The 24,232-nt window shown below is 42.1% G+C and overlaps 1 protein-coding gene across 2 annotated transcripts in view; it reads left to right on the top strand.

Annotated features, from left to right (window-relative positions):
* The window catches only part of LOC310947864 (F-BAR and double SH3 domains protein 1-like), a 32,466-nt gene extending 9,415 nt beyond the window's left edge, over positions 1–23,051 (top strand). The window contains exons 7-21 of one of the 2 annotated variants that reach the window (XM_083914837.1): positions 1,103–1,166; positions 2,847–2,975; positions 8,776–8,898; positions 11,809–11,904; positions 13,303–13,419; positions 13,587–13,691; positions 17,859–18,014; positions 19,200–19,328; positions 19,784–19,867; positions 19,938–20,082; positions 20,535–20,635; positions 21,612–21,722; positions 21,892–22,042; positions 22,175–22,230; positions 22,427–23,051. In XM_083914837.1, the coding sequence (XP_083770963.1) occupies positions 1,103–1,166; positions 2,847–2,975; positions 8,776–8,898; positions 11,809–11,904; positions 13,303–13,419; positions 13,587–13,691; positions 17,859–18,014; positions 19,200–19,328; positions 19,784–19,867; positions 19,938–20,082; positions 20,535–20,635; positions 21,612–21,722; positions 21,892–22,042; positions 22,175–22,230; positions 22,427–22,477 (1,618 nt within the window). In that variant the 3' untranslated portion in view covers positions 22,478–23,051. Of the gene's footprint in view, positions 1–1,102; positions 1,167–2,846; positions 2,976–8,775; positions 8,899–11,808; positions 11,905–13,302; positions 13,420–13,586; positions 13,692–17,858; positions 18,015–19,199; positions 19,329–19,783; positions 19,868–19,937; positions 20,083–20,534; positions 20,636–21,611; positions 21,723–21,891; positions 22,043–22,143; positions 22,231–22,426 lie in introns of both variants that reach the window. The other variant, XM_083914836.1, reaches the window with a different exon arrangement.
* Positions 23,052–24,232: the final 1,181 nt, after the last annotated feature.

Below are 24,232 nucleotides of genomic sequence, written 5' to 3'. Positions count from 1 at the left end.
ACAGTGTCGCAGCATATGTAAAAAACTGTAAAGGTCTGTAGATCTCAAGCCAGGCATTTGTTCACAAAGATCTGGGATGTACAGTAAAGTCATTTAAAGCCCCTGAACCCCCACACAGGTGTGTTCAGTTAACCTGGTTGATTAGACCTCTTCTCAGGACTGTACTGTGATTGACTGACATCTTCCTGAGTCTCCTGTTAGCTTTGTTTCACCTGTTAAGGCGGGACAAAGTACACCTTTATCATTCTTAGTGGATGATTCTTTATGACCCCATAAATTCCCATCAAATTCTCATCAAAGCCCCACCCACCTTCAGCCAAAGCAGAGGTCTAATCAGTCAAAATAACTGAAAACATCTGTGTGGGTGTTCAGGGGCTTTAAAGTCTGGTCTAAGGCTTTGGAAAACATTGAAAGTGTGTGGTGTTTGGTGCTTATACATTCTGTATAGGCTATAGAGGTAAATTGGAGGAAAAGTTTTTGACTGGTGCTAGTATTGAGCACATTGGCCAGACTTTTAAGAAGAAGAAGAAGAAGAAGAATTACTTTATTAATCCCACACGGGGAAATTGGATTTTTTTTCACTCTTATTATTATACATGTTACACACACAGACCCGAAATACACACATGCACAAACAGGGCCTATACATGCAATTAAGGAGAGATGTTAGAGCGAGGGGGCTGCCAGTGACCAGCGCCCCGAGCAGTTGGGGGTTCGGTGCCTTGCTCAACAGCACCTCGGAAGTGCCCAGGAGATGAACTGGCACCTCTCCAGCCACCAGTCCATGCTCCATACATGGTTCACACGGGGACTTGAACCAGCGACCCTACGGTTCCCAGCCAAGTCACCTATGGACTGAGCTACTTTGGAGACTAGTTTTAACTAATAAAGAGCTCCATATATATATATTTTAAAAAAGGCATCAAAATATTGCACCAATTGAGCTACATTGGCAAATTAATTGTAAAGTCCAATGATATCTCAGGTCAACATTGAGTTCAAAGTTCATATATGAAACAGAGGTTCCATATAAGGTTTCAACACTGTTGTGCTGTGTTATTGTATTGGTTGGTGTTATCAATGTGTTTTAACTGTCTTCCAGAGCCAGAAAGAGTGAACATGGCATTTTCCACTTTAAAACAGGTCTACATAAGATGACTGCTAAGGTATGAATCTGAAATTAACGTCAATTAATGTCATAGTAGCTTGTGCATGTCGCTCTGACATAACAGACAAGTAAGGGCGCACTCTCACGTCCGTACCGTGCCCTGTGCTTTAGGGTACTTGCCCCCCCCCCCCCTCCTCCCTCTCCCCCCACGGCCCAGGCCCGTTTGTACTCACACTACCTGGGCCTCGGCAAATGCTTCTTGCTGCCTATACGTCATCACACCGTAACACGACACACGCATTGATGACATCATCGCGATGCGTCGCGTTGGTTCTGTTTATCCTCTTCCAATCCTACATAATCCTTCAAATGGAAGTTACAGTAATAACTCTCTTCCTCATGTGCTATGAACTCATATATGCCGGATATGAGTCCAGTTGACTTTAGCTATACAGTATACTGTAGCCCAAAGTCACACATTTGCCTCCAAGGTGGATATATCAACATCATAATGAGCACACTATTTCCTTTTAATATTATACAGGGCTGTAATTAATGTGGCATGCCCAAAAGCAGGGCATTATGGGACCTTCTCCTCACCTCATGGATAAAAACACATCCAAACAAACTGACAGTCAGGCACCAAATGTTTTCAGCCTCTTTTGGTCTCTACCAACACTTTAGAAAAATATCTGTCTCTATAGCTGCTAAATGCTCCTGTGTCTGCTGTTTGGAGCTGAGAAGATAGTTAGCACTGTTAGCAGTGGAATGATTGTGGAGTAATGTCATAGCAGCACTGTTAAAAATCACTGATAAAGGCTTGTTCACCAAAAGGTACACAGTTTAACAAGTTCCAGCAGGAATTAGATCTAAAATTGGAGGGAAATAAACAACATCTTTCACCAAGAATATAGCTTTTCCTGACATTAGCATGTTGCTTCATGTAGCAGTGTATGAAAAATGTATACAACAGTAGGCTACGTCTGTTTTTTAGATCACATTCCTGCTGGAACATGTTTGATTGTAGTTTTTGGATTATTTATTGGCATTTTCTCATGGTAAATTGTTTTCGCTACAACAGTCTAAGTATTGACACTTCAAGTCTGGAATATTTATGAGCATCTACGGATTGCTATCTGTCAGTTAGCTTGTTAGCTTAAATTGGTCGCTAATGGGAGAATATGTTCAGTTTTTACAAATGTGTACCGTCAACTCCTGTCTCATAACTGTCTGCAAACCATTGCTGCTTTGTGAAGCAGTTTTTGCAGACGATGAATGACTTGAATGATGTTACACAGCTTAGAAGCTCTCTGTCTTCTCAAAGGGCAGGTATTGTTCATTGGTGCAAATTTGAGTGGATTCATTTCACCTACTGGAACGGATCTTCTGATCATGCAGATTCCACTGGAAAGAAAAACCCTGGTGTTTCCAGGCCCATAAGACAAACCAAAAAGCTTAATAGGCTGTGTATCAGAGCTGGATCTGTTTCAATTATATGGCAGCTTAGTACATTACACACTGGAATTGTGTCCATTATCATCGTCTTAAAACAACACTCAGACCCTGAAGTGACTTTAAGTGGTCCTGAATGCAGTTGTACTGTACGATCATAGAGGTTTAGTTTGACTGGCTTACAGTAGTTTCTACTGTATATATTTATTACACTTGTTAAAGTTTGTGATATTTGTTGCATGTCTCATTTTAACTAAACTATCCAATTTTGTATGTGTGTGTGCAGCTCAGTGCCAGGCTGAGAGAGTGTGACGACCGTTTGACTGAAGTTCGTAATGAGTATCTGCTGGCGTTATCAGCAGTCAATGGCCATCACCAACACTACTATACTAACGACTTACCACATATTATGGAGGTAAAAACACATACACACACACTCACACTCACACACACACACACACACACACACACACACACACACACACACACACACACACACACACACACACACACACACACACACACACACACACACACACACACACACACACACACACACACACACACACACACAACTGGAGAAAAGGGAGCTAAAGCAGTTTGTGTATCTGATAAAACACCAACCACATAATGTAGCAGGCTGTTGCAATGCACAAGCAGATTAAGCATGCACTCAATCTGTACATTTCTGTTTCAAGAATTACATTTCTGTCGTTATTTCTTAATGTTAAATCTTCCAAACAAAAAAAATCTCACCCCCTTTTCTGATAATAAGCTGTGTGAACCAAAAAGGCCAATATACAATAACAGATTAACAAGCGATGTCAGTTACTGAATGTGTCGGAATACTGCATTGACGCAACACCGAAAGGACTAGACTCATGGTCATTTGATTGACTGACAATTTGCTAGTTTGCACCACTCAAGTACAATTTAAACACCTCAAAATACCATTTTTATGTTGTGCTGATGTGGTACGTTTTCCTAAAAATGTTTATCAAATTACCACAAATTAATCAACAACACAGAAAACCTGGGGCCAAGCAGTATTATTCAAGAATTGGTTGATTTTTGCATTTCTGATGGTAGAATGAAACTGTGGCTGTTTAAGAAGATCTGGATAGTGTATTCCAAGTTGGTGCCCATTCTTTCTGTTAAAAAGTTACTTAGACTCATTTAAGTGTTTTTGGGCCCCTAGAGAAGGCCCATCCAGCTGTTCAGTCTGACATAACACCCTTTCATAATACAATTTACGGGTCCAAACGCTCAGTTGAAACAAAACAGACACAACAGCCGAACATGTGAACACTTACGATCACCTTTTTCATCAGTTAGACATGTTTTTCATCCATAAGAGAATATACTGTACATAATACACTTAGGACTGCAGATGGAGAATAGGGGGTCGGATTTTCAGTAGGGGCAGTAATTTTGCCGTGGGGTCACCTGCAGAGTGCTGCAGAGATGATGTATTTTTATAGTGCAGCCCTGAAGTTAGCATCATCCTGGTTCCCTGACAAGCTTTTGGAATATTGCACAAAATAAGTTCAGTGGTGAATAAACTCTTATGATACTTAATCTTCACAAATGAGCACCACTTTTATAATTTTTTTTAAAACTAGGAAGGAAGTAAAAAGCTAACAGAGTATAAAATTCACCCACTAGCTTCTGACTCATTCCTCTTTTAGCCTCCTGTTAGCAGCCACCTTTATAAAGACATGTACAAGCTTCAAATTCATGAGTGGAGTATTTACTGATGTATTTTATGTCATAGATCTAAACATTAACATCTCTTCAGCCCGTGTAAACCACAGGCCTTATTTAAGAACTCTAACAAAAAACCTAAAAAAAAAAAAAAGAACACTGAGACGAAGAAATCCGAAGCAAAAAAATGCGCGAGCGTACCTATGTTCCCCAGGTCCTATGTTCCCCAGGTCCTATGTTCCCCGGGTCCTATGTTCCGGGTGTGGTAACCCGAGGGCAATAATGCACGCACACTTTCAATGTAGTTCTGTGTACTTTACTGAACTTCGGTGGAGCCAGCCATGCCATGCATAGACATATAAAGACATAAACTCTTTATGTCTATGATGCCATGTGTACAAGTGGGGAGCAACCACAATAACAGTCCCACAGGGTTCAAAAACCCGACACAAAGGTTCCGGGATGCAAACCTCTAATAAAGTACTGACACACCATTAAGACACTTCTCCCCCTTTAAGTGAGAACATATAAGGTAAAAATGAAAACCACATACCTTGACTTACAGTTCCCAGTATAGGCAACTTTGTAAACAATTAACTAAAACTTGGTCAGTCATTTAGCTGCATCTTTAGAATTCAACAGAACAGAGTATGACAAACTGATGCTCACATACAATGACAAAAACATTGTCTTCTGTATTGCACAGCATTTCTTTTTAACAGTTCAGTCTATCGAGAGGCTTATGCTGCCTCTTTGATTTCCTCAGCCCTGCTGTAGTGTCCACAGGTTCTGGAGCAGCCCGTGCTTCCTGAGCAGAGTTTGAGACAGGAGCAGGTGGGTAGTCTGCACTAATAGTCCATCAGATGAAATAGACAGTCCATCAGTGTGCTCAGGTGATGCAGGCTCCACCCAATAGTCCACAGGGCTTCTCACACTGTCCTTGCGTGAAACACTCTGTAAATCCTCCCCACCCATATTAAGGCAGAGTCGCACGTGATCCTGGTGGCGGCAAACTTGCCTGCCATCCTTTAAATCCACCACAAAAGACACCGGACCTGTCCGTCGGTGAATAATCCCTGGTAACCAGGGCGGGCCCCTGGCAAAGTTCTTGACATAAACAGTCCCCTGGCTTAAAGAACCGTTCTTTGGCATGTTGGTCTCGCCTCATCTTCTGCTTCTCCTGCGATCGAGCCATTTTTGCTGCCACGTCTGGTCGGAGGAGATCCAGATGAGATTTAGGTTTTCTCCTCAGTAACATGTCTGCTGGCGGTAAACACGTTGTTGTGTGAGGGGTAAGCCAATACTGGCACAGGAAACGTGCAAGCTTAGCTTCCAGTGAGTGCCCTGACATTTTTTTCAGACCCTCTTTCAGAGTCTCCACCGCAGGTTCTGCTAAGCCGTTGGAGGCAGGGTGATAAGGTGCAGTGAGGATGTGGCGTATACCGTTTCTCTCCATGAAGTCCTTGAAAACCTCACTAGTGAAAGTGGGCCCATTGTCAGTTACAACAGCATCTGGCAGTCCATGTATAGCAAACACGCTTCTGAGCCTGTCAGTGGTGACTGGAGCTGTGATGTTTGTCATGATATGTACATCCATCCACTTTGAATGCGAGTCCACCAGCACTAGGAACATATGACCCATAAAAGGACCAGCAAGATCCAAGTGGAGCCTTGACCACGGGCGGCTGGGCCACTCCCATGGGTGGAGGGGAGCAGGTGCTGGCATCTTTTGATTACTTTGACACCGTGAACATGCTTTTACCTTTTCCTCTAAGGCGCAGTCCATCCCAGGCCACCACACAAATGACCTAGCGAGGCTTTTCATCCGGGAGACTCCGGGGCGGGCCTCATGCAGTTCGTCCACAATCTGGGCTCGTACTGGGGGTGGAACCACCACCCTGGATCCCCAGAGGATATATCCATCAAGAACACTCAGCTCCTGCTGCCGCTTGGCATAAGGTTTGAGCTCCTTCTGCTCAACCATTGCAATGCATCAGCATTCTCTTCACCTGCGACAACACCAGGTCTCTTTCCGTCCACAGTTTGATTTTCACTGTCACAGGAGAGTTAGACAGTCTTTCCAACAAAAATACATTTTCTGGAGGTAGGCTCGTTTGGCTTGGTGTCTCTGGGCGAGGAAGACGGCTGAAAGCATCAGCATTTGCATTGTCACTGCCTGCTTTGTACACTATGTGATACTGGTACGCTGACAAAGTTAATGCCCAGCATTGCACTCTTGCTGCAGCCATGGGTGGAATGCCTTTTGATTCACTGAACAGACCTAGTAGGGGCTTATGGTCCGTAAAGATAGTAAAAGGGCATCCGTACAGGTACTCTTGGAAACGTTTTACAGCAAAAACTACAGCTAGCCCTTCCTTCTCTAACTGCAAATACCCTTTTTCTGCTGCTGTGAGAGTGCGTGACACATACCCAACAGGCTGTTCAGCTGCATCCTTCATGCAATGCGACAAAGCGGCTCCCACGCCATAAGGGGATGCTTCACAGGATAAGATGACTTCTTTGTCTGGATCAAAATGCACAAGTAGTGGTGCAGAGTGTAATAGTTTTTTAACCTGCTCAAACGCTTTCTATTGAGCCTGCTGCCACGTCCATGAGCTGTCTTTGTGCAGCAGCTGGCAGAGAGGGGCGAGTACCGTGGAGAGCTCGGGTAAGAACTTCCTGTAGTAGTTCACTAAGCCCAAGAAAGACCTGAGCTCTGCTACATTCTTTGGACTTGGAGCCTCCTTTATTGCCCTCATCTTCTCTTCCACCGGAGATATGCCCTGAGCCGAAATCTGGTGGCCCAGGTAGGTTACACTCGGAGCTTGGAACACACACTTACTGCGCTTCAAACGCAGCCTGCCGTCTGCCAGTCTTTTTAACACCTGGTCAAGATTTTTCCGATGCTCCTCTTCTGTTTTACCTGTGACCAAAATGTCATCTAAATAGACTGCCACGTGTGGGATATTCTGTAGCAGGTTGCGTTGGAAGATAGCTGGACTGGACGCGACGCCGAACACTAGGCGGTTTCTACTTAAACAGTCCCTTGTGGGTGTTGATGGTCACATATTGTTTAGAATCCTCATCCAGTAATAGCTGCTGGTATGCATGACTCATGTCCAGCTTGGTAAATGTTTGTCCACCTGCCAGTGTGGAAAACAGGTCCTCCACACGAGGCAAAGGATAGGTGTCAAGTTGTGAGGCTTGGTTTATTGTTTGTAATCACCACATATGCGTACCCCACCATCACCTTCAGCACTGGCACAATCTGGGCTGCCCAGTCTGAGAACTCAATAGGCTCAATGACACCAATCTGCTGCAGCCTGTCCAGCTCAGCCTCACCTTTAGCCTTCATGGCGTACAGGACTGTGCGCGGTTCGAAAAAGCGTGGTGGTGCTTTGGGGTCCACACACAGCTTCGCTGTAGTGCCACGTAGGGTGCCAAGCTCATCTGCATATTTTTCTAGGATGTCTCCAATCACTGCCAAATACCTGATTTCTCTCCAATTCAGGCAGATTTTCTGTCCAGCCCCTTTAACCACAAGCAGTCTCACTGTAGCCTCCTGGCCTTGATACAGCACCTCTGGCTCTAAAGCCCCAAGAAGTGGAATGCACTTACCCGTATATTGTTGCAGTCTGATATTAGTCTTTTTAAGCGCAGGTGCCTCTCCTGAGCACCACAAACTGCAGTAGGTTGCTTGACTTATCACTGAAGCTGAGGCGCCTGTGTCCACCTCCATTTTCAGGTCTTTTCCATTCACCTGCAATGTTTAATAGATGGGCTCCGCCCATCAGCTCACTGAGGTTGAACATGCTGAAGGAACACTGCTCCTAAGGCTCCACGCTCTGCAGGTGATGTGTTGCCCTGGGTTTTTCCAAACAAACACAAATAAAGGACTGCACAGGCACACAGTTTTAACAAATTATTTAACATTTTATTTATTTTATATATACATTTTTTTATTGTTGATATGAGTGATACAATGGCACCTCATATTATCTTACACAGAAAGGTTAGCAATTGTGCCAGAAGGAGGGAATTTTAATAACTAAACCATCTCTGGTTGACTTCTCTGGCCAGTGACACCCTTAATCTGTTTTTAAGCCTAAATTTACATTTTTAACCATCATTTTAACCTTTAATAACCGACCCAGGTCTTTTTTAAGCAGGTTTGTAAAGTGTTTTTATGACATAGAAAGTCCCCTTGTGCCCGTGCCCGTGCCCATCTAGGGTTTGTTTCATGCTTAAACTAACCCCTAACAAAAGCTGAATTAAATCAGCGAAGGCACAGGCTTATGCGACTAGGGAACATAGGAACCATTTGCCCGAGCGGGGAACAAAGGATCCGGAAATAGGGATGACCCCCAAAATTGCTTACTCCCTTCTGGGTGTAGGCCTCATTCCTTCAGCACTATATATGTTATTCTGGTCATGCACTATTGGAGTGGAGCTGGTGGTAGAATTATTGTAAATAATGAAAACAGACTCTTGTTCTCTATATCTCTTATCAGCAAATGGACGGTGATGTTTATGATGATTTGAGAAGCCATTTTACCCTGCTGTGTGGGACAGAGATGGAAACCTGTCTCACCACGCACAAACAGCACAGCACCATATGGGAAAGTGTTGCTAAGGTATGTGTGAGTATGTGCATACAATGCTTTTTGTGTCTCAAATTGGAAGCTCTTGATTCAAACCTATCCTAATCCCTTTCAAGAGTTTTATACCTGCAAAGTATCCCACAGTGGCTTCTGAGAAGCCAGACATGAGACATTTCTCACCTTGTCCTGTGAAAAGATGAGGGCGGGGGCAGAGGGGTTACAGGGAGGTTAGCAGACAGACAGAACGCATATAATAGAGACACATTTGTTGATGTTCTGGGAAGAAAAAGGGGGCAATAGCTTAGAGGCTGACTACATCGAGTTTTAAGGTTTACATGAAACAGAAGTTTACAGAAAGAAATTATGTAGCAACTAGATGAAATCCGAGGTGGGTCACAGCTGTTCCAAATGTGAGTGGGTCGAAAGCACACACTGAGATTCAGGGACCGTCCACACGAACGTGTGTATTCTTGAAACCATGTGTTTCTCTGCACGGTTTGGCCTTTCATCCACATGTAACCACAGTTGGCTCCTGAAACCAGAGTGTTTTGTAACCGGAGTCCAGGGGGAACTTTTTGGAGAGGCCCGGTTTCAGCAGTCATGTGTGGATAGGAAAACCAAGGAAAACCGCAATTTCTTGTCAACATTGTTTGATGTCCCACTGTACGACGGTAAACAGTCAGTTGTATCCATGGAGACATGTGGAGCACTCTAGACGTGACCAGCTGACGGAGTTGCTGTTTTTGAAGACCGAGGCAAATTACTGCTGCTAATTTTGTTTTTAACCGGGGGCTATAAAAGTTCAGTTTCAAAAATACTCGTGTTTGTGTGTACTAGGCCTTAGTTCACATGCACCTGTTTGATCATTTCATTGTTCAAAAGAAATTCCCCTACACCCCAGTGACACTAGGGCCTGACCTAGATAAGATTTTTGAGGCTGATGATGATTCCGATTTCAGAGAGGAAAAAATTGACATACCTGTGTTGAGCACCGACTCTGCAAATACACTCAGAGGGCTGCTCTCCTAAACAAATAACTGTATTGAAGAAATTTTTCATTCATTTACATATATAAAATGTATAATATCATCAACCAATTCTAGAAAAGGACACAGAGAAAATAAAGAATGGATAAAAATAAATGAAATAGCTAAATATTATTGTATGTTCAGTATCAGTCCGTGGCCTAACATTTAATTAAAGAATTAATAAAATAAAATATCTATATGACACCGTTTCTATATCCCCCCAAGCCTTGTTTTCTGTATTATGTAAAAAAAGGTTTTCATGGGGCGGCCGGTGGCCCAGTGGTTAGAGTGGTCGCCCCATGTAAAGAGGCTGAAGGTCCTCGAGGCAGCGGCCGTGGGTTTGACTCAGACCTGCGGCCCTTTGCTGCATGCCTCTCTCTCTCTCACCCAATTTCCTGTCCTGTTGAAAAACTGCCAAAAAAATCATCTTTAAAAAAAAGAAAAATAAAGGGTTTTCAAACCGGTGCATATCAGAAAATACATTAGCTGATATCGATAGATACCAATATGTCTGTGATTGGCCAGTATCGGCCGATAAGATAGTCAGACCAACATATTTAACATAACATAATTCAAGTAAATTTTATTTATAGTGACAATTCATAACAAACGTTATCTCAAAACACTTTACATATACAGTAGATCTAGCCCACACTATGACTTATATATGATTTACAGAGACCCAACAATTCCTCCATGAGAGGCATATTATAATAATAATATTAATAATAATAATAATAATAATAATATTTTTTTATTTTTTTATTTTTAAAGAACGGCGGCATGGTGTAGTTTGCATGTTCTCCCTGTGTCTGCGCAGGTTTTCTCCGGGTTCTCCTGGTTCTTCCTCCCACAGTCCAAAGACATGCAGGTGTTAGGTTCATTAATGACTCTCATTTGCCCGTAGGTGTGAATGTGAGTGTGAATGGTTGTCTGTCTCTGTTTGTCTCTATGTGCCCCGTGATAGACTGTCGTCCTGTGCAGGGTGGTCCCTGCCTCACGCCCAATGTCAACTGGGATCAGCTCCCGCCCCCCCGCGACCCTGATAGGGACAAGCAGTTGAAGATGGATGGATTAATGATGATGATGATGATAATAATGATAATTATAATGATGATAATATTAATAATAATAATAATAATAATAATAATAATATCTATATACAGTTTTAATCCAGCAAGCTTGTGCACACAGTGAGAGGAGCTTGGTAGCTGAAGGCTCTGCCTCCCATTCTACTTTTGGAGACTCTAGGAACGACGAGTAGCCCTGCATTCTCAGAGCGCAGAGATCTAGTCGGGTAATACGGTACTATGAGCTCTTTAAGATACGACGGAGCCTGACCAATAAGAGCTTTGTACGTAAGGAGAAGGATTTTAAATTCTACTCTAGATTTTACAGGTAGCCAGTGCAGAGAAGCTAATACAGGAGAAATATGTTCTCTTCTATTTGTTTTAGTTAGTACACGGGCTGCAGCATTTTGGACCAACACAAGACTCTTAACAGACTTATTGGAGCAGCCTGATAATAATGAGTTGCAATAGTCCAGCCTAGAAGTAACAAATGCATGGACAAGTTTCTCTGCATCTTTCTGAGACACAATGTTCCTAATTTTCGCAATATTACTCAGGTGAAAATATGCAATCCTTGTTGTTAATTTTATGTGAGAATCGAAGGACATATCCTGATCAAAAATAACACCCAGATTCCTTACTGGGGTGCTGGAGGACAACCAGAGTAACGATATCAGTCTGGCTCTAAGTGACACAGCGATTTTAGTGTTCTGTTTTGTTTGAAACTTTTCCTGCATTGTCATGTTGTTTTTAAGGTGCACCCACGGAATCATTTTCTTCTTGTAGGGTAGAAGGAAATGGTTTGTTTGTTCCCGGTTAACAGTGATTGGCTACTGTGTTGTCAGGTGACCAGAGAGAAAAATGTTCTGCAGTTTCTTCAAGAATCTGTCTCCTTCAGCAAAACCCCTGAATTCACCTTTCAACCAGCTCCACGTGACAAGGTGAGCCTGCTGTGTGTGTGTGTGTGTGTGTGTGTGTGTGTGTGTGTGTGTGTGTGTGTGTGTGTGTGTGTGTGTGTGTGTGTGTGTGTGTTTGTGTGTGTGTGTGTGTGTGTTTGAACAAGGTAATTTTGTATATTAACAAAAAAAAAAATACATCAGCATGGTGCGTGTGTTTGTACAGGGCTTGAAATAATAACATTTAAAGTATACAATAATTTATAATATAATGCAGTCCGTTTTGAAGTCAGAAGCTTGCATTTTGGCCATCGCAATCTTGCATTCCTGAAACCGGGCGTGACAAAATTTATACAAAAGAGCGGGGCTGGGGAGGAGCGCTAAGCAGTCCAGTGCAGTGTCGTTTCAATGACGCTGCACTAAGCTAAATGCTAAAGAGGGGATCTGACCGTTATTCAGCTGGTTGATGTGAGTCATCTGGTGGACTATTCCTGGAAGGTGAGCCCGGAACTCAGGTTGCTGGAGCTGTTTGCTGTATTGGCATAGAGCCAGTTGAAAATCGCCATTTTCCAATAAGTTATTAGCTAAGGGTAACGCTAGCTGGTTAACGTTAGCATTGTTACAAAAACTTTTAAAGAAGTGAGAACAAACTGTGAGAGGGTCAAAGTCCTGAGACTTTAACACAGACACCCAAAAACAAGTCCACTACTATTTGATTGTACACAGTGCCATGTAAATGTATCACTAAACCTCTATCCTGTCACTATTACAGTGACCTGTCATTCACAAGGTAGCCACACCCCGAAGCATTCCCTGCTTTATCATCTATTTTTCTCTAAATGGGACGTAATAATAATCATTTACAAAATGCAGATCGTGCTGTACTGAAGAAGACTTGAAACTAGAGACTGAGACCATAAACTCATTCAGAACATGTTTACTGAGGTAATAAATCAAGTGAGAATCGCTTCAAGTCATTTTCTCATTGACTTCTATACAGACTTCTTTTTGCAACCAGTGGAGTCGCCTCCTGCTGGACATTAGAAAGAATGAAGGTTAAAGGCACTTCACTTTTCAGACCTGGAAGCTAGTGATGTCCAAAAGAAGCTTTGTGAAGCATTGGTTGTTTTTGTTAAGTCCACTAGATGGAGTTCTTGGTTTAAAAAAAAGGCTCAAAGAATGGTGATTCAGTGTGTTTTCAACCCTTTGTTGAACCGAGAGCTCCATCCAGTGGAAAAATAATGAAAACTCTTCAAGAAGCTTCATCTGGACAGCACTACTGTAAAAATACATCCATCTTTATTATACAGTCCATGGTGTAACAACACCCATGTCAATAAAACTGTAATGTACACTCAAAGGGCTGTTATGTTGAGTTACATTATGCTGATGTATACATGACTGAAGACTAAAGAACACAGGGACTGTCTCTCTCTTGTGCAGGTGTCTGCTCTACAGGAAGTTTGTGCCTCAGAGGCGGAGGGCTGTCTGGTAAAGGAGGCAAAGAAATGGGCTACAAAAGCTGCTAAAGACTACAAGATCATCACCCATGGAGAGAGGGTTGGAATGCCAAGATACGCCTGAGCTAATTAATGCTTGTCGCATGGCCTTCAGTGTTTCAGAATGTTCTCTTTTCAAAATACAGTTCCTCTCAAAGTAACATCATTTTTACTGAATTTATAGTTTGGGCAGAATTTGGTGTTTATCTCTGTCTGTTGATTTGTCAGGCTCTACAGACGTTAGAGAGTCGGTTGAAGCTCTTATCAGGGGAGACGGGGCTCAGTGTGGAGCAGAAGATCACAGAGGTGCAGGACAGTGTCAGGAAAGCCAAGGTAATTATTTTATCAACAGGTAAAAGGTCCAACATGTGAGTTAGCCACTACTCCTCTTCACCTTATTCAGTTACTATTTTGCTCTCAGCCTTACCTTCCTTCTGTAATTAATAGAAGACAGTTAATAAAGCATATAAAGACATGATGTTTGGAGGAGGCTGCTACGCTCTACCATTTTCCTTCTCATTCTTAGTTTTCTCCATAATCTGACTTACTCCCTATTTTAACCACCAAAGCCCTGCTCAATATATAATATATGTCTATTCCGAAACTGCTCCTCGTCAGCTTTGCAACTGTAGGTCTTCACGTCTACTGTTTGGTCTGTTGCCAACTCAGTGCCAACTCAGTGCCAACTACCTGTGACACTAGATCTGACACTAGAATCACAGACGGCATCAATCAGCTTGCCAGCTGCCATGTGTTGTTCCATGCTGTTCTGCCAAGACTTCTCTGTTTTCTTCTGCGCCTAGCTTGTGGCCACAAGTTTCATGTCTTATTGTCCATGATGCTAGGCTAACAACTGTCCTGACTCACGAGTACTCCACTTCCAGTCTCCTTAGTGTACTATTGGAGCTCCACAGATAAATTTGTGCTTTGTTTGACTTACACAGTACTCTTCAGGCCCCTACACATGATACGTGGTAAAAACGCTGGATCCTCACCAGTCCCATTCATTCCCTATGGAAGAGGCGGTAGCACCCAATGCAGCGCCGTGCACCGCTCAGATTTGCCTCAAAGTTCAAATCAGTTGACATTTGACCTTGTTGCCGCTGACCTTTCAAAAGCGCAACCAATGAGATAGAAGCTTTGAGTGTGATGTGTACGTTTCCTAGGCAATGAGAGAGCGACATCGAGCCGGCTACAAAGATGGAGTTACCCAAACTATCTAATGTTACATTAAAGTCGTATCAGGATCTGGGAAGAAAACGTAATGATGGAGGTTCATAAGCATCACAGCAGGATTGTGAATAGTCAGTTTACAAGCTAACGGTTGTTATAATGCTAACATTGATTTAGCCGTTTACTGGGTCTCTGCGCCCAACCTCGCAGTGAGCCAAGCACAAAAAGCTTATTAGGTGAAGGCCCCATTACTGTGAAACATTAACAGTCATGCCTCTCTTCTAATAACTTCCTGTGACTGTAACCTACTATCGCCTCTAGACCGCCCATGGACGCAACGGTAGCCGATGACCCATGATGTCATCTTATCACACACCTATTAGCACCACCATCCTCGTTAATGCCCTGGTCACCTCCCATATAGTTTACTGTAACTCTCTCCAATCTGATCTACCGCTCAAGTTTCTCCATAAACTCCAACTGGTCCAGAACTCAGCTGCCTGGATCATCACCAGAACCCCCTCCATAGATCACATTACTCCTGTCCACTGACTCCCTAACCAATATTGCATCGACTATATCTCCTTCTCACTTTCAAGGCTCTCCACGACCTCCCTCCTCTGTTCTGACCTCCTTCACACCTACACACCCTAACAGACCCTCCGATCTTCCCCCTGCGTGCTCATGGGGTCTCTGGAACTCTCTCCCACAAACCATCCATGAAATTAACTCTCTCCCTACCTTCAGATCACAACTTATTACATAAATTCTTAAGTGAGACAGGATTGTCAGTCAATAAACAGATTATTTATTCTTGCAAGAAGAACTAGTGTTATATAACGTACAGTTATGTTCACAACTCAGTAATGTTCAAAGCTTTTCCCTTGTAGCTCAGTTTTATGCATAGTGATAAACACCCCTTATTATTATTATATGTGTCAGCAAGTCCTGCTCAAACCAGGTTGTAGTTATCTTCATGTCGCAGGCAACCTTGCTCCACCAGTCTATACACATTCTAAAAAGAAGAAGAAGCTCTAACAAAAAACAAAACCATATGAGGACAAAGTTTCCTGTGTACTGAACTGTGTAGTCTCCCAATTCACATGAAGTTGGGATGTTGTGTTAAATGTAAATAAAAACAGAATACAATGATTTGGAAATCCTTTTCAACCTTATTCAATTGAATACACTAAAAATACAAGACATTTAATATTCAACTGATAAACTTTATTGTTTTTATGCAAATATTCACTCACTTTGAATTTGATGCCTGCAACACATTGAAAAAAAGCTGGGACAGGGGTGACAAAAGGCTGGGAAGGTTGAGGAAAAAAGCAAGCAAGGATGGGGCGAGGTTTACCACTTTGAGAACAACTGTGTGAGCAAATAGTCCAACATTTTAAGAACAACGTTTCTCAATGTACAGTTGTAAGGAATTTAAGGATTTCATCATCTACAGTCCATAATATCATCAAGATTCAGAGAATCTGGAGAAATCTCTGCACGTAAACAGCAAGGCTGAAAACCAACACTGAATAACCGTGACCTTTGATCCCTCAGGGGGCATTGCATTAAAAACTGACTTCTTTCTGTAAAGGATATTACCACTTGGGCTCAGGACCACTTCAGAAAACAATTCAGTCAGTTAACACAGTTCATGAAAGCGGTGTCCTCCAGGCCAAAGAGGAAAAGGACCATCAAGATTGTTATTACAATTCTAAAGTTTAAAAGCCAGCATCTGTGATGGTATAGGGGTGTGTTAGCACCAAGGGTGGATTACCAGTGCCTCTTTATTTTATTTTTTTTAATTTCAATTAAATACATTTTTATTTACTGTGCCATATCATAACAAAAGTTAAAAAAACAAACGTAAGTATTGGCCTAGTTATTACTATTTTTATTAACTTTCTCTTAATTGTTATGTGATGTTGTATGTAAATTCTCAGTTTTCCCATGCTGAGCAGGTCCTTGAAGGCAGTTCAAATGTTATAGTTGTCCTTCTTTTTAATTTCTTAAAATTGTAATGGGCCATTTAAGAGTCTGGGCCCAGTTAGTCTCATGGCATCATGGGTAACTTGCACATCTGTGAAGGCACCATTAATGCTGAAAGAATCGTACAGGGTTTGGAGCAACATAGGCTGCCATCCAAGCAACGTCTTTTTCAGGTACGTCCCTGCTTATTTCAGCAAGACAATGACAGGACACATTCTGCACGTGTTCCAACAGCGTGGCTTCGTAGTAAAAGAGTGCAGGTACTAGACTGACCTGCTGCAGTCCACACCTGTCTCCACTGAAAATGTGTGGAGCATTATGAAGCTCAAAATACGACAACAGAGACCTCGGACTGTTGGGCAACTGAAGTTGAACATCAAGCAAGAATGGGAAAGAATTCCAACTCCAAAACTTCTACAACTAGTGTCCTCAGTTCCCAAACACTTATTAATGTTGTTAAAGGAAAGATGATGTAACACAGTGGTAAACATGCCCCTGACCCAGTTTGAGAACGTTATGCAGGCATCAAATTCAAAGTGAGTGAATATTTGAAAAAAACAATATAGTGTATCAGTTTGAACATTAAATATCTTGTCTTTGTAGTGGATTCAATTGAATAAAGGTTGAAAATGATTTGCAAACCATTGTATTCTGTTTTTATTTACGTTTTACACAACGTCCCAACTTCATTACTGCCCCGTTATTGAACTCTAGAAAATGTAACCAGTGGATCCCATCCAATCCTTCACCTATGAAGGTAAAAGGGTGATATATACATATAGGTCTCAACAAGAACATCAGTTTTTGTAATATAGCCAGTTGGCTTAATGTAGAGGTTTGCAAAGTCTGACACTGTGGGTCCTTCTTCAGATGAAATTGAGGGGCGATTTTTATCATTTGACTGAGTTAGGACAGTTTTTGATGATAAAACCCTTGACTTAATGCAAGCATGCTCATTTAAGTCAGTTATCATCAAACTAAGCTCACATATAAATCTGATGCAAAAGAACCGTTGTTCTCAGCTGCGGTGATGTTTCAGAGAGGATACAGTTGGAGAAGACCTTCACCAGCACAGAAGAAAGACTTCACATACTGTAGTGCTGTTATATTGACATCAATGTGTGTGTGTGTGTGTGTGTGTGTGTGTGTGTTTGTGTGTGTGTGTGTGCGTTCGTGCGTGTGTGTGTGTGTGTGTGCGTGCGTGTGTGCGTATGCGTGTGTGTGTGTGTGTGTGTGTATGTGTGTGTGTGTGTGTGTGTGTGTGTGTGTGTGTGTGTGTGTGTGTGTGTGTGTGTGTGTGTCTAAATGAGTGTCTTTTTTTTCTTCCTGTCTCAGCTCAGCAGGGTGAAGGCAGAAGCCCGTCTGGCTCTGCTGTCAGAGAGTGTCCCAGGAATTGAGCTCTGGCTTCACAATGCCATGAGCCAGGCAGAGGAGGAGTTGGAGAGAGAGAGACGCCTCAGTGAACAGAGGAAGTCTACTGAGGACTTTTCAGTATGCAAAACACACACATACACACACACACACACATACACACACACACACACACACACACACACACACACTGAGAAGGTAGAGGTCTGAGGTCAAGCTAATGTCACATCCCATTTCCATTTGTTCCTGTTGAAGACATGGATCTTTAAACATGGATCACAAATATATATTTTTTATTTGTTTAAAGAAAGACTGAGTAATTCCCAGAGACAGCTAGTCACCGTAATTTTTATCAAACACTACTCAAACAGGAGGAAGTAGTGCATCTGTTGCGGACTATATTCAGCGGCGGATTAATCCACATTTGGTGCTTTGGTCAGTAATTGTAGCAGCAGGATTGGGTATGTGGGACTGAGTCAAAATAAACTACAGTGTGTATCATCCAGGCCTGTAACATGTTGTAACATGCATGTGCTCTCAAATTAGGGATTAATAAACAACACATCAAAGAAATCTAAAACCTTTTCTGCTGCTAGCATGTAGCTACATGTAGTAAACAGCAGCCCGTTGTAGCTACCAGAGCTGTTTCAGCTGTACTTCATGGCCACTGTACTTCTGGAGCAGATGACCATATTTGAAAATCTGAGAAGACTTGGTGTCAGACCACAAAGAAAGTAGAAAAACAGTGGCCTGTCCTGAGCAGATCTGCTCATGGGGGGTGGGACTGGTTACCCATACACATGTCTACCTCATTATTTGAGACTTTGGTCATGTTTAACGTGACCATCCCACATCATAACAATATACATGTGACAGAAACTAAGAGCATAATAGGTTCATCCATGGTAATAAAGCAAGTAACCCAGTGCAACAGTGTCACTGATGTGTTTTTACCACCATGGAGCTCTATGGTACAGCGGAAGAAGAGATCTCAGGCTCTGATACACACAAAACTTAGTAGAAATAATCACTGGGGGTTTTGGCTTTGAATGGGATTTGTTGATAACAAGGAAAATGCAGAATTTCAACAGGCTTTTCCTTCAAAAGTCAAAACTGTCAAGAACTGGAAACATGCCAGTCAACGATTAAATGAATAGAGAGAAAAATGAAATGTTAACATTCCACTGAGGTGGACTGTGGGTATGGGTGAAAATGAACAAAAGAACCATTGGGGAGGAACTATACTGTGACGAATGTGTAATATAGCGTTCCTACTTATGCCACACTGATGTGTTTATGTCTTAGGAGGATGAGTTTGAGCTGACTGACTTTGAGGACTACGATGATGACAACGGAGACATCTTTGCAGATCCAGTGTCAGCATCTGGAGTGTGTATCTACCCTGCAGCCTGCAGAGTGATCTACAGCTATCAGGTAGGAAGAATAGAAATGAACACATGTGCAAAAGTATTAGAGCAGACCTTCTTTAATCATAGGGTCAGGGCTTTACAGGGTCCCATTCATGATTTCCTCCATGCTTTTGAAATGAACAAAACCACACAGCTCTCATATGTCAAAATGACAACTTTCTAATTGTGGCTATTGAAAATTTGGAGGAAGTAGGTGGAAGAGTAAGATATTAATCTTTCTAAATATATATTATTTATATAACTAGATAAAGTATATCTGAGAAGGTCATGTTTATCCTACAGTGTTGATCTTATCTGAAATCAGTGGAACCTGTTGGTACATTCAGAAAGGACTGAAAAACAAATACTGTATTCTTCAATTCAACAAAGACAATGGACAGTGTTACACCCTGTATATAGTACTGTGTTTTTATAATGTTAATATGAGAATGTGTCATAAAAAAATGTTACTTCCTGAAGGCTAGCCAGTCAGATGAGCTGTCAATCATGGAAGGGGAGGAGCTTCAAGTGATTGAGGATGGCGACATGGAGGACTGGCTGAAGGTAAGGTCATGCACATGTCTCATCTGTGTCTCTATCATCTATAATAACACCTGTTCATGTGTCTGTCCAGGTGTGTAACTCGTGTGGTCAGGTGGGGTATGTCCCTGAGCGTTATGTGCAGTTCCTGTGTCTACCAGCAGAGGACGCCGCTCAGCTAGACAGTTCTTTCAGCTCCGCCTCATCCACTGGGAATAGAGAGAGGGCTGGGAGCAGAGGTCAGTCTTGTGTGTCTTGTGTGTGTGTGTGTGTGTGTGTGTGTGTGTGTGTGTGTGTGTGTGTGTGTGTGTGTGTGTGTGTGTGTGTGTGTGTGTGTGTGTGTGTGTGATTGTGTGTGTGTGTGTGTGTGTGTGTGTGTGTGTGTGTGTGTGAACTCCAAGTTTGCACAAGGTAATTTTGTATATATTGACAAAAAAAAACAATAAATCAGTGCTTGTACAGGGCTGGAAATAATAACATTTAAAGTATACAATAATTTATAATATAATGCAGTTTGTTTTGAAGGCAGGAGGAGGAGCGCTGTTATTACATTACTGAATACAGCTGTACTAATTGTATTTAAAACACAGACCCATGTAAGCATGTATATGTATATGTATACACAAATGATTGATAATGAGGTGATGTCATGTGGGCATGTGTTAATAATTTGACTTGGATCCTGTGTCAGGTGTAGCCAGAGCTCTGTACTCCTACCAGGCCCAGAGTGCAGAGGAGCTTTCCTTCAAGGAGGGGGCACTAATTCACCTGATCCGCTGTCGACACGCAGAGGTGTGTGTTGTAAAATTAGAGACCTGAAGTCATGGCGTCACCAATGAGCTCACCTCTGTCCTACTCCAATCCAGTGTTGCCAACGTAATGACTCACTGCTAGATTCTGCGACTTTTTAGAGCCTCTAAGCACTTTTATTTCTCAAGAAGACATAATCTAAACAACATATTAAGTGACTTATTCTGGCCATCAGGGAAATATATATACAGTGGAGATCAAAATTAGAGAACAACGTTATAATTCTTGATTTATTCTGAAATACTGTTATTTTTTACTGTTCATCATTTGATAGAATATCCTCTGTGGCTATACAAGTGCTGTACTAGCATATTTTTTTAAATAACCAAGGCACTTCAACAAAAACCTTTATTTAGTGAAAAAAAAGCAGTGAGCAAAATTAGAGAACACTTTCAGATCCCTCCTACTTATTGTTGTTAAAGTGAAATTCCGGCGCATAATCATCCTGTGGTCTTTTTTGGCACTTACATAAATCAAAAAGGCCATCAAGACAGTTTTTTTCGTGTAACATCTATTAAGGAGAAATCCCGGAGAGTCGCTGACAGCTGGACGTGGCTAACAGTGATTAGCTCGGGGCAGTACGGTGACATTCAAACGTCTTTTTTAACCACTAATACTGCTCAAAATAACAGCAAACCTCTGCAGTATAATGAGAAGGGTCCCTACACAGAAAACAAAGCACCAACAACGTAGTTAGAGAACACAGATTTTATTAAAAGAGTGTTTTAAAGACTTACCTACTGGCCCCTGTACCAGCTCCTCTCATAGTAAAGTCCATTCAAGTCGATTACCAAAGTAAATCCAAAAGGAAGGAGCCCATTGGTGGTTTTCTGTGTCGAAAGAAATATAGCAGTTCAGGATCTATAGATAGAGAATGTATTGTTCAGCATTTGCACCTTGCTAACAAAGCTAATGTTAGCTAGCTAGCATTCATGTATGTGAATGTTCTCTTCTGCAGGTGGATGATGGGTTTTGGGAGGGAGAGCTGAACGGACGTATCGGTGTCTTTCCGTCATTGGTGGTGGAGCTCATCCATAAGGAAGGGGAGGAGGAGGATAAGGAGGAGGAGGTGAGACTGTATTCTCTGCATGGTGTCATGAATAATCCTGCAAATTATGACATTTTTAGATGATGTTACAGATTTCACATAACACAAACATTTGATCCCTAACTCGTCTTACTGTTTATTTAATTTCTGAATGACCTTGTTGCTCCTATGTAAATACTTTTTTCTCCAGCCTCTCCCCACCCATACCACACCTCCCTTCTCTCCCTCCATCCCAATCCCTTCCAAGCCTGGCAGCTGTTCAGCACTTTGTGTTACCCCCCCAAGGGGTGTGGAGGACCAACAGCAGGTCTTTCCTCCAAGGCTCACTGACAGTACAATAGGTAAGTGGTGTCAAACTTGACTCCAGCTAGACCACATGTATTGACTCTTTATCTCCTTCCATTACAACGTCAGTATTGCTACATGTAACGTGGTTCTTTAGATGTTGGTCAGTGTGTCTGTTGTCCCATCAGAGACCGCAGGCAGCAGCAGCAATTCTCCAGACCTCTCCAGCAGTCGACTGAGACCAGTATGTGCCCTTTCAAAAAAGAATATTCTTATTATTTATGAATATAGTTTTGGGCATAACAGCATGCCCCGATGACAAAATGTAGAAATTAGGATTGGTGAATGTTAAGTTTAATTGTAGAAATGATCTTTGAAGTGACAGATCAGAGGATGAGTGATAATCAGCACTCCTCACTCTTCCCTCTGTACGGTTTCAGTGTCGAGCACCTCCTCCTCCTCCAACACAGAAGCCTTCACCTCAGCCTTAAGATGCAGACTGGAGTTACTGTCAGTGTTCACAAGAATACATGCCTTGTGAGGACCAAAGGAACAGTGCTTTGTGCTTTTTATTGTTGTATTAAAAATGCTGTACTCATCAAATGCCAACGTTTGATATTGAGGCACAAGGAACTCACATTCTGACCGTCTATCACCACAAAGAACAGAGAAACTCAGATTACAACGTACACAGAGGAAAAGCCTTCTGGGCAGTCTGTCGGAGGGCATTAATCCAAAACACAGATAATCTGAAAAATATCCAACTGGACTAAAAGCCCAGCAGTCCAACGGACCGTTATCCAGAAAACAAGGGCTCAGACCTGCTCTGAAGATACACACTGGAGTGGGGTGACAGCCAGCCTGACGTTACCTTCAGACTGTTGATATCTCAATGTTAAACAGTAGATTTTTCTAGAAAAGTCTTTCTTTGTGTGACACCCAAAGAAAGACTTTTCATTTGGGCTGATATTCAACACCATTTGCTATTAATCTCTGACCATGTGAAAAAATGTGATGTTTTCCAGATAATGCTTGTCTAACATGTAGTTTGCACATTTTGATAGCTGCTGCACAGAGTCTTAATGTCCTTGTTTGAACATTACTGTCAGTTATTTACTTTTTTAAATTATTCTGCATTCTTTAGTGATAAAGAGGAATGAGCTGCTGCACCCATCTCCCCTCCCAGTTACTGTACACTCCACCTTAGGCCACGGCAGCTCTTCTTGGCCCATGAGTAAACAGTAGGCTATGTTCACCTGGAAACTGGCCCGACATGGTTTTAGACCAAAAGTGTCAATGGATCATCGACTGGCTCAAGCTCGCTAATGGAAAGACGGCAGTTGGGCCCTTCCCTACTTTCAACGGCCCTACTTCTGGCCCCAAGATCGCACCCATTTTCAAAGCCCGTCTTCATCAACAAACCTTTAAAGTGTTGTGACTGTATCTTGCATGGTTGTTGTGTCACAGCGACAAAATCTGTCCACAGACGGACATACAGCATAAACACCTGGCTATATGGTTTCTGCTACAGTAGGTTTCTCCTGTAGGGGTGTGCCATATTTTATCATTCACGATAATCCGGATAAGATACAATAAAAAAGGAGCCACTTCAATAGTGTTGAAATATTTTGGTTTTAAATGAGCAGATGTTGCTCAGACCATAGGTGGAAATACGTCCAATTTATTCAGCCACCTTAAAAAAAATAAACACATCGTTCAACATGAAGCGTGAGACACCTATTCATAGCATCTGTGGAAGAAGCTGCAAAATATGCCCTGGGGGAGAAATAGGTACCTAAATGCAACTGCAGGCTCCTATATGTTTAACAAAGGGCCAGCGCCAATGGGTAACAGACACACACTCAGAGCTGTAATATGTACTACAGACTGTTGGCTTTTAGTTGAAAGCAAATGATTACATTCATGCTGGCCTATTGAACAAGTCTGTTTTTGAAAATGCTGCCGCAACTGGTATTCTGTCACGTAAGAAAAGTCTAGCAGTGTGTATATCTTTAACATTACAGGAAGCTGAGCTTTTACTACATTAGCTCTCAGCATGACCCTTCACAAGCTACTGTATATTTGTAGAGCAGGTTAAATAGCAGCCAGCACAGATGTGTGACACATTGTGTCAATAGCATCAAATACTGCTGTTAAATTGTAAATGTTTCATTATATTCTGTGGCTCCCTGATGAACTGCTAAAAACTATCTGAAGGAACAGTGAAAGAATAGTACAGTAAAGAT

Source organism: Echiichthys vipera, assembly GCF_963691815.1.
Source record: "Echiichthys vipera genome assembly, chromosome: 6".
Lineage (NCBI taxonomy): Eukaryota > Metazoa > Chordata > Actinopteri > Perciformes > Trachinidae > Echiichthys > Echiichthys vipera.
Note: the sequence above shows the minus strand (reverse complement) of the source record. Positions and strands in the feature narration are given on the sequence as shown.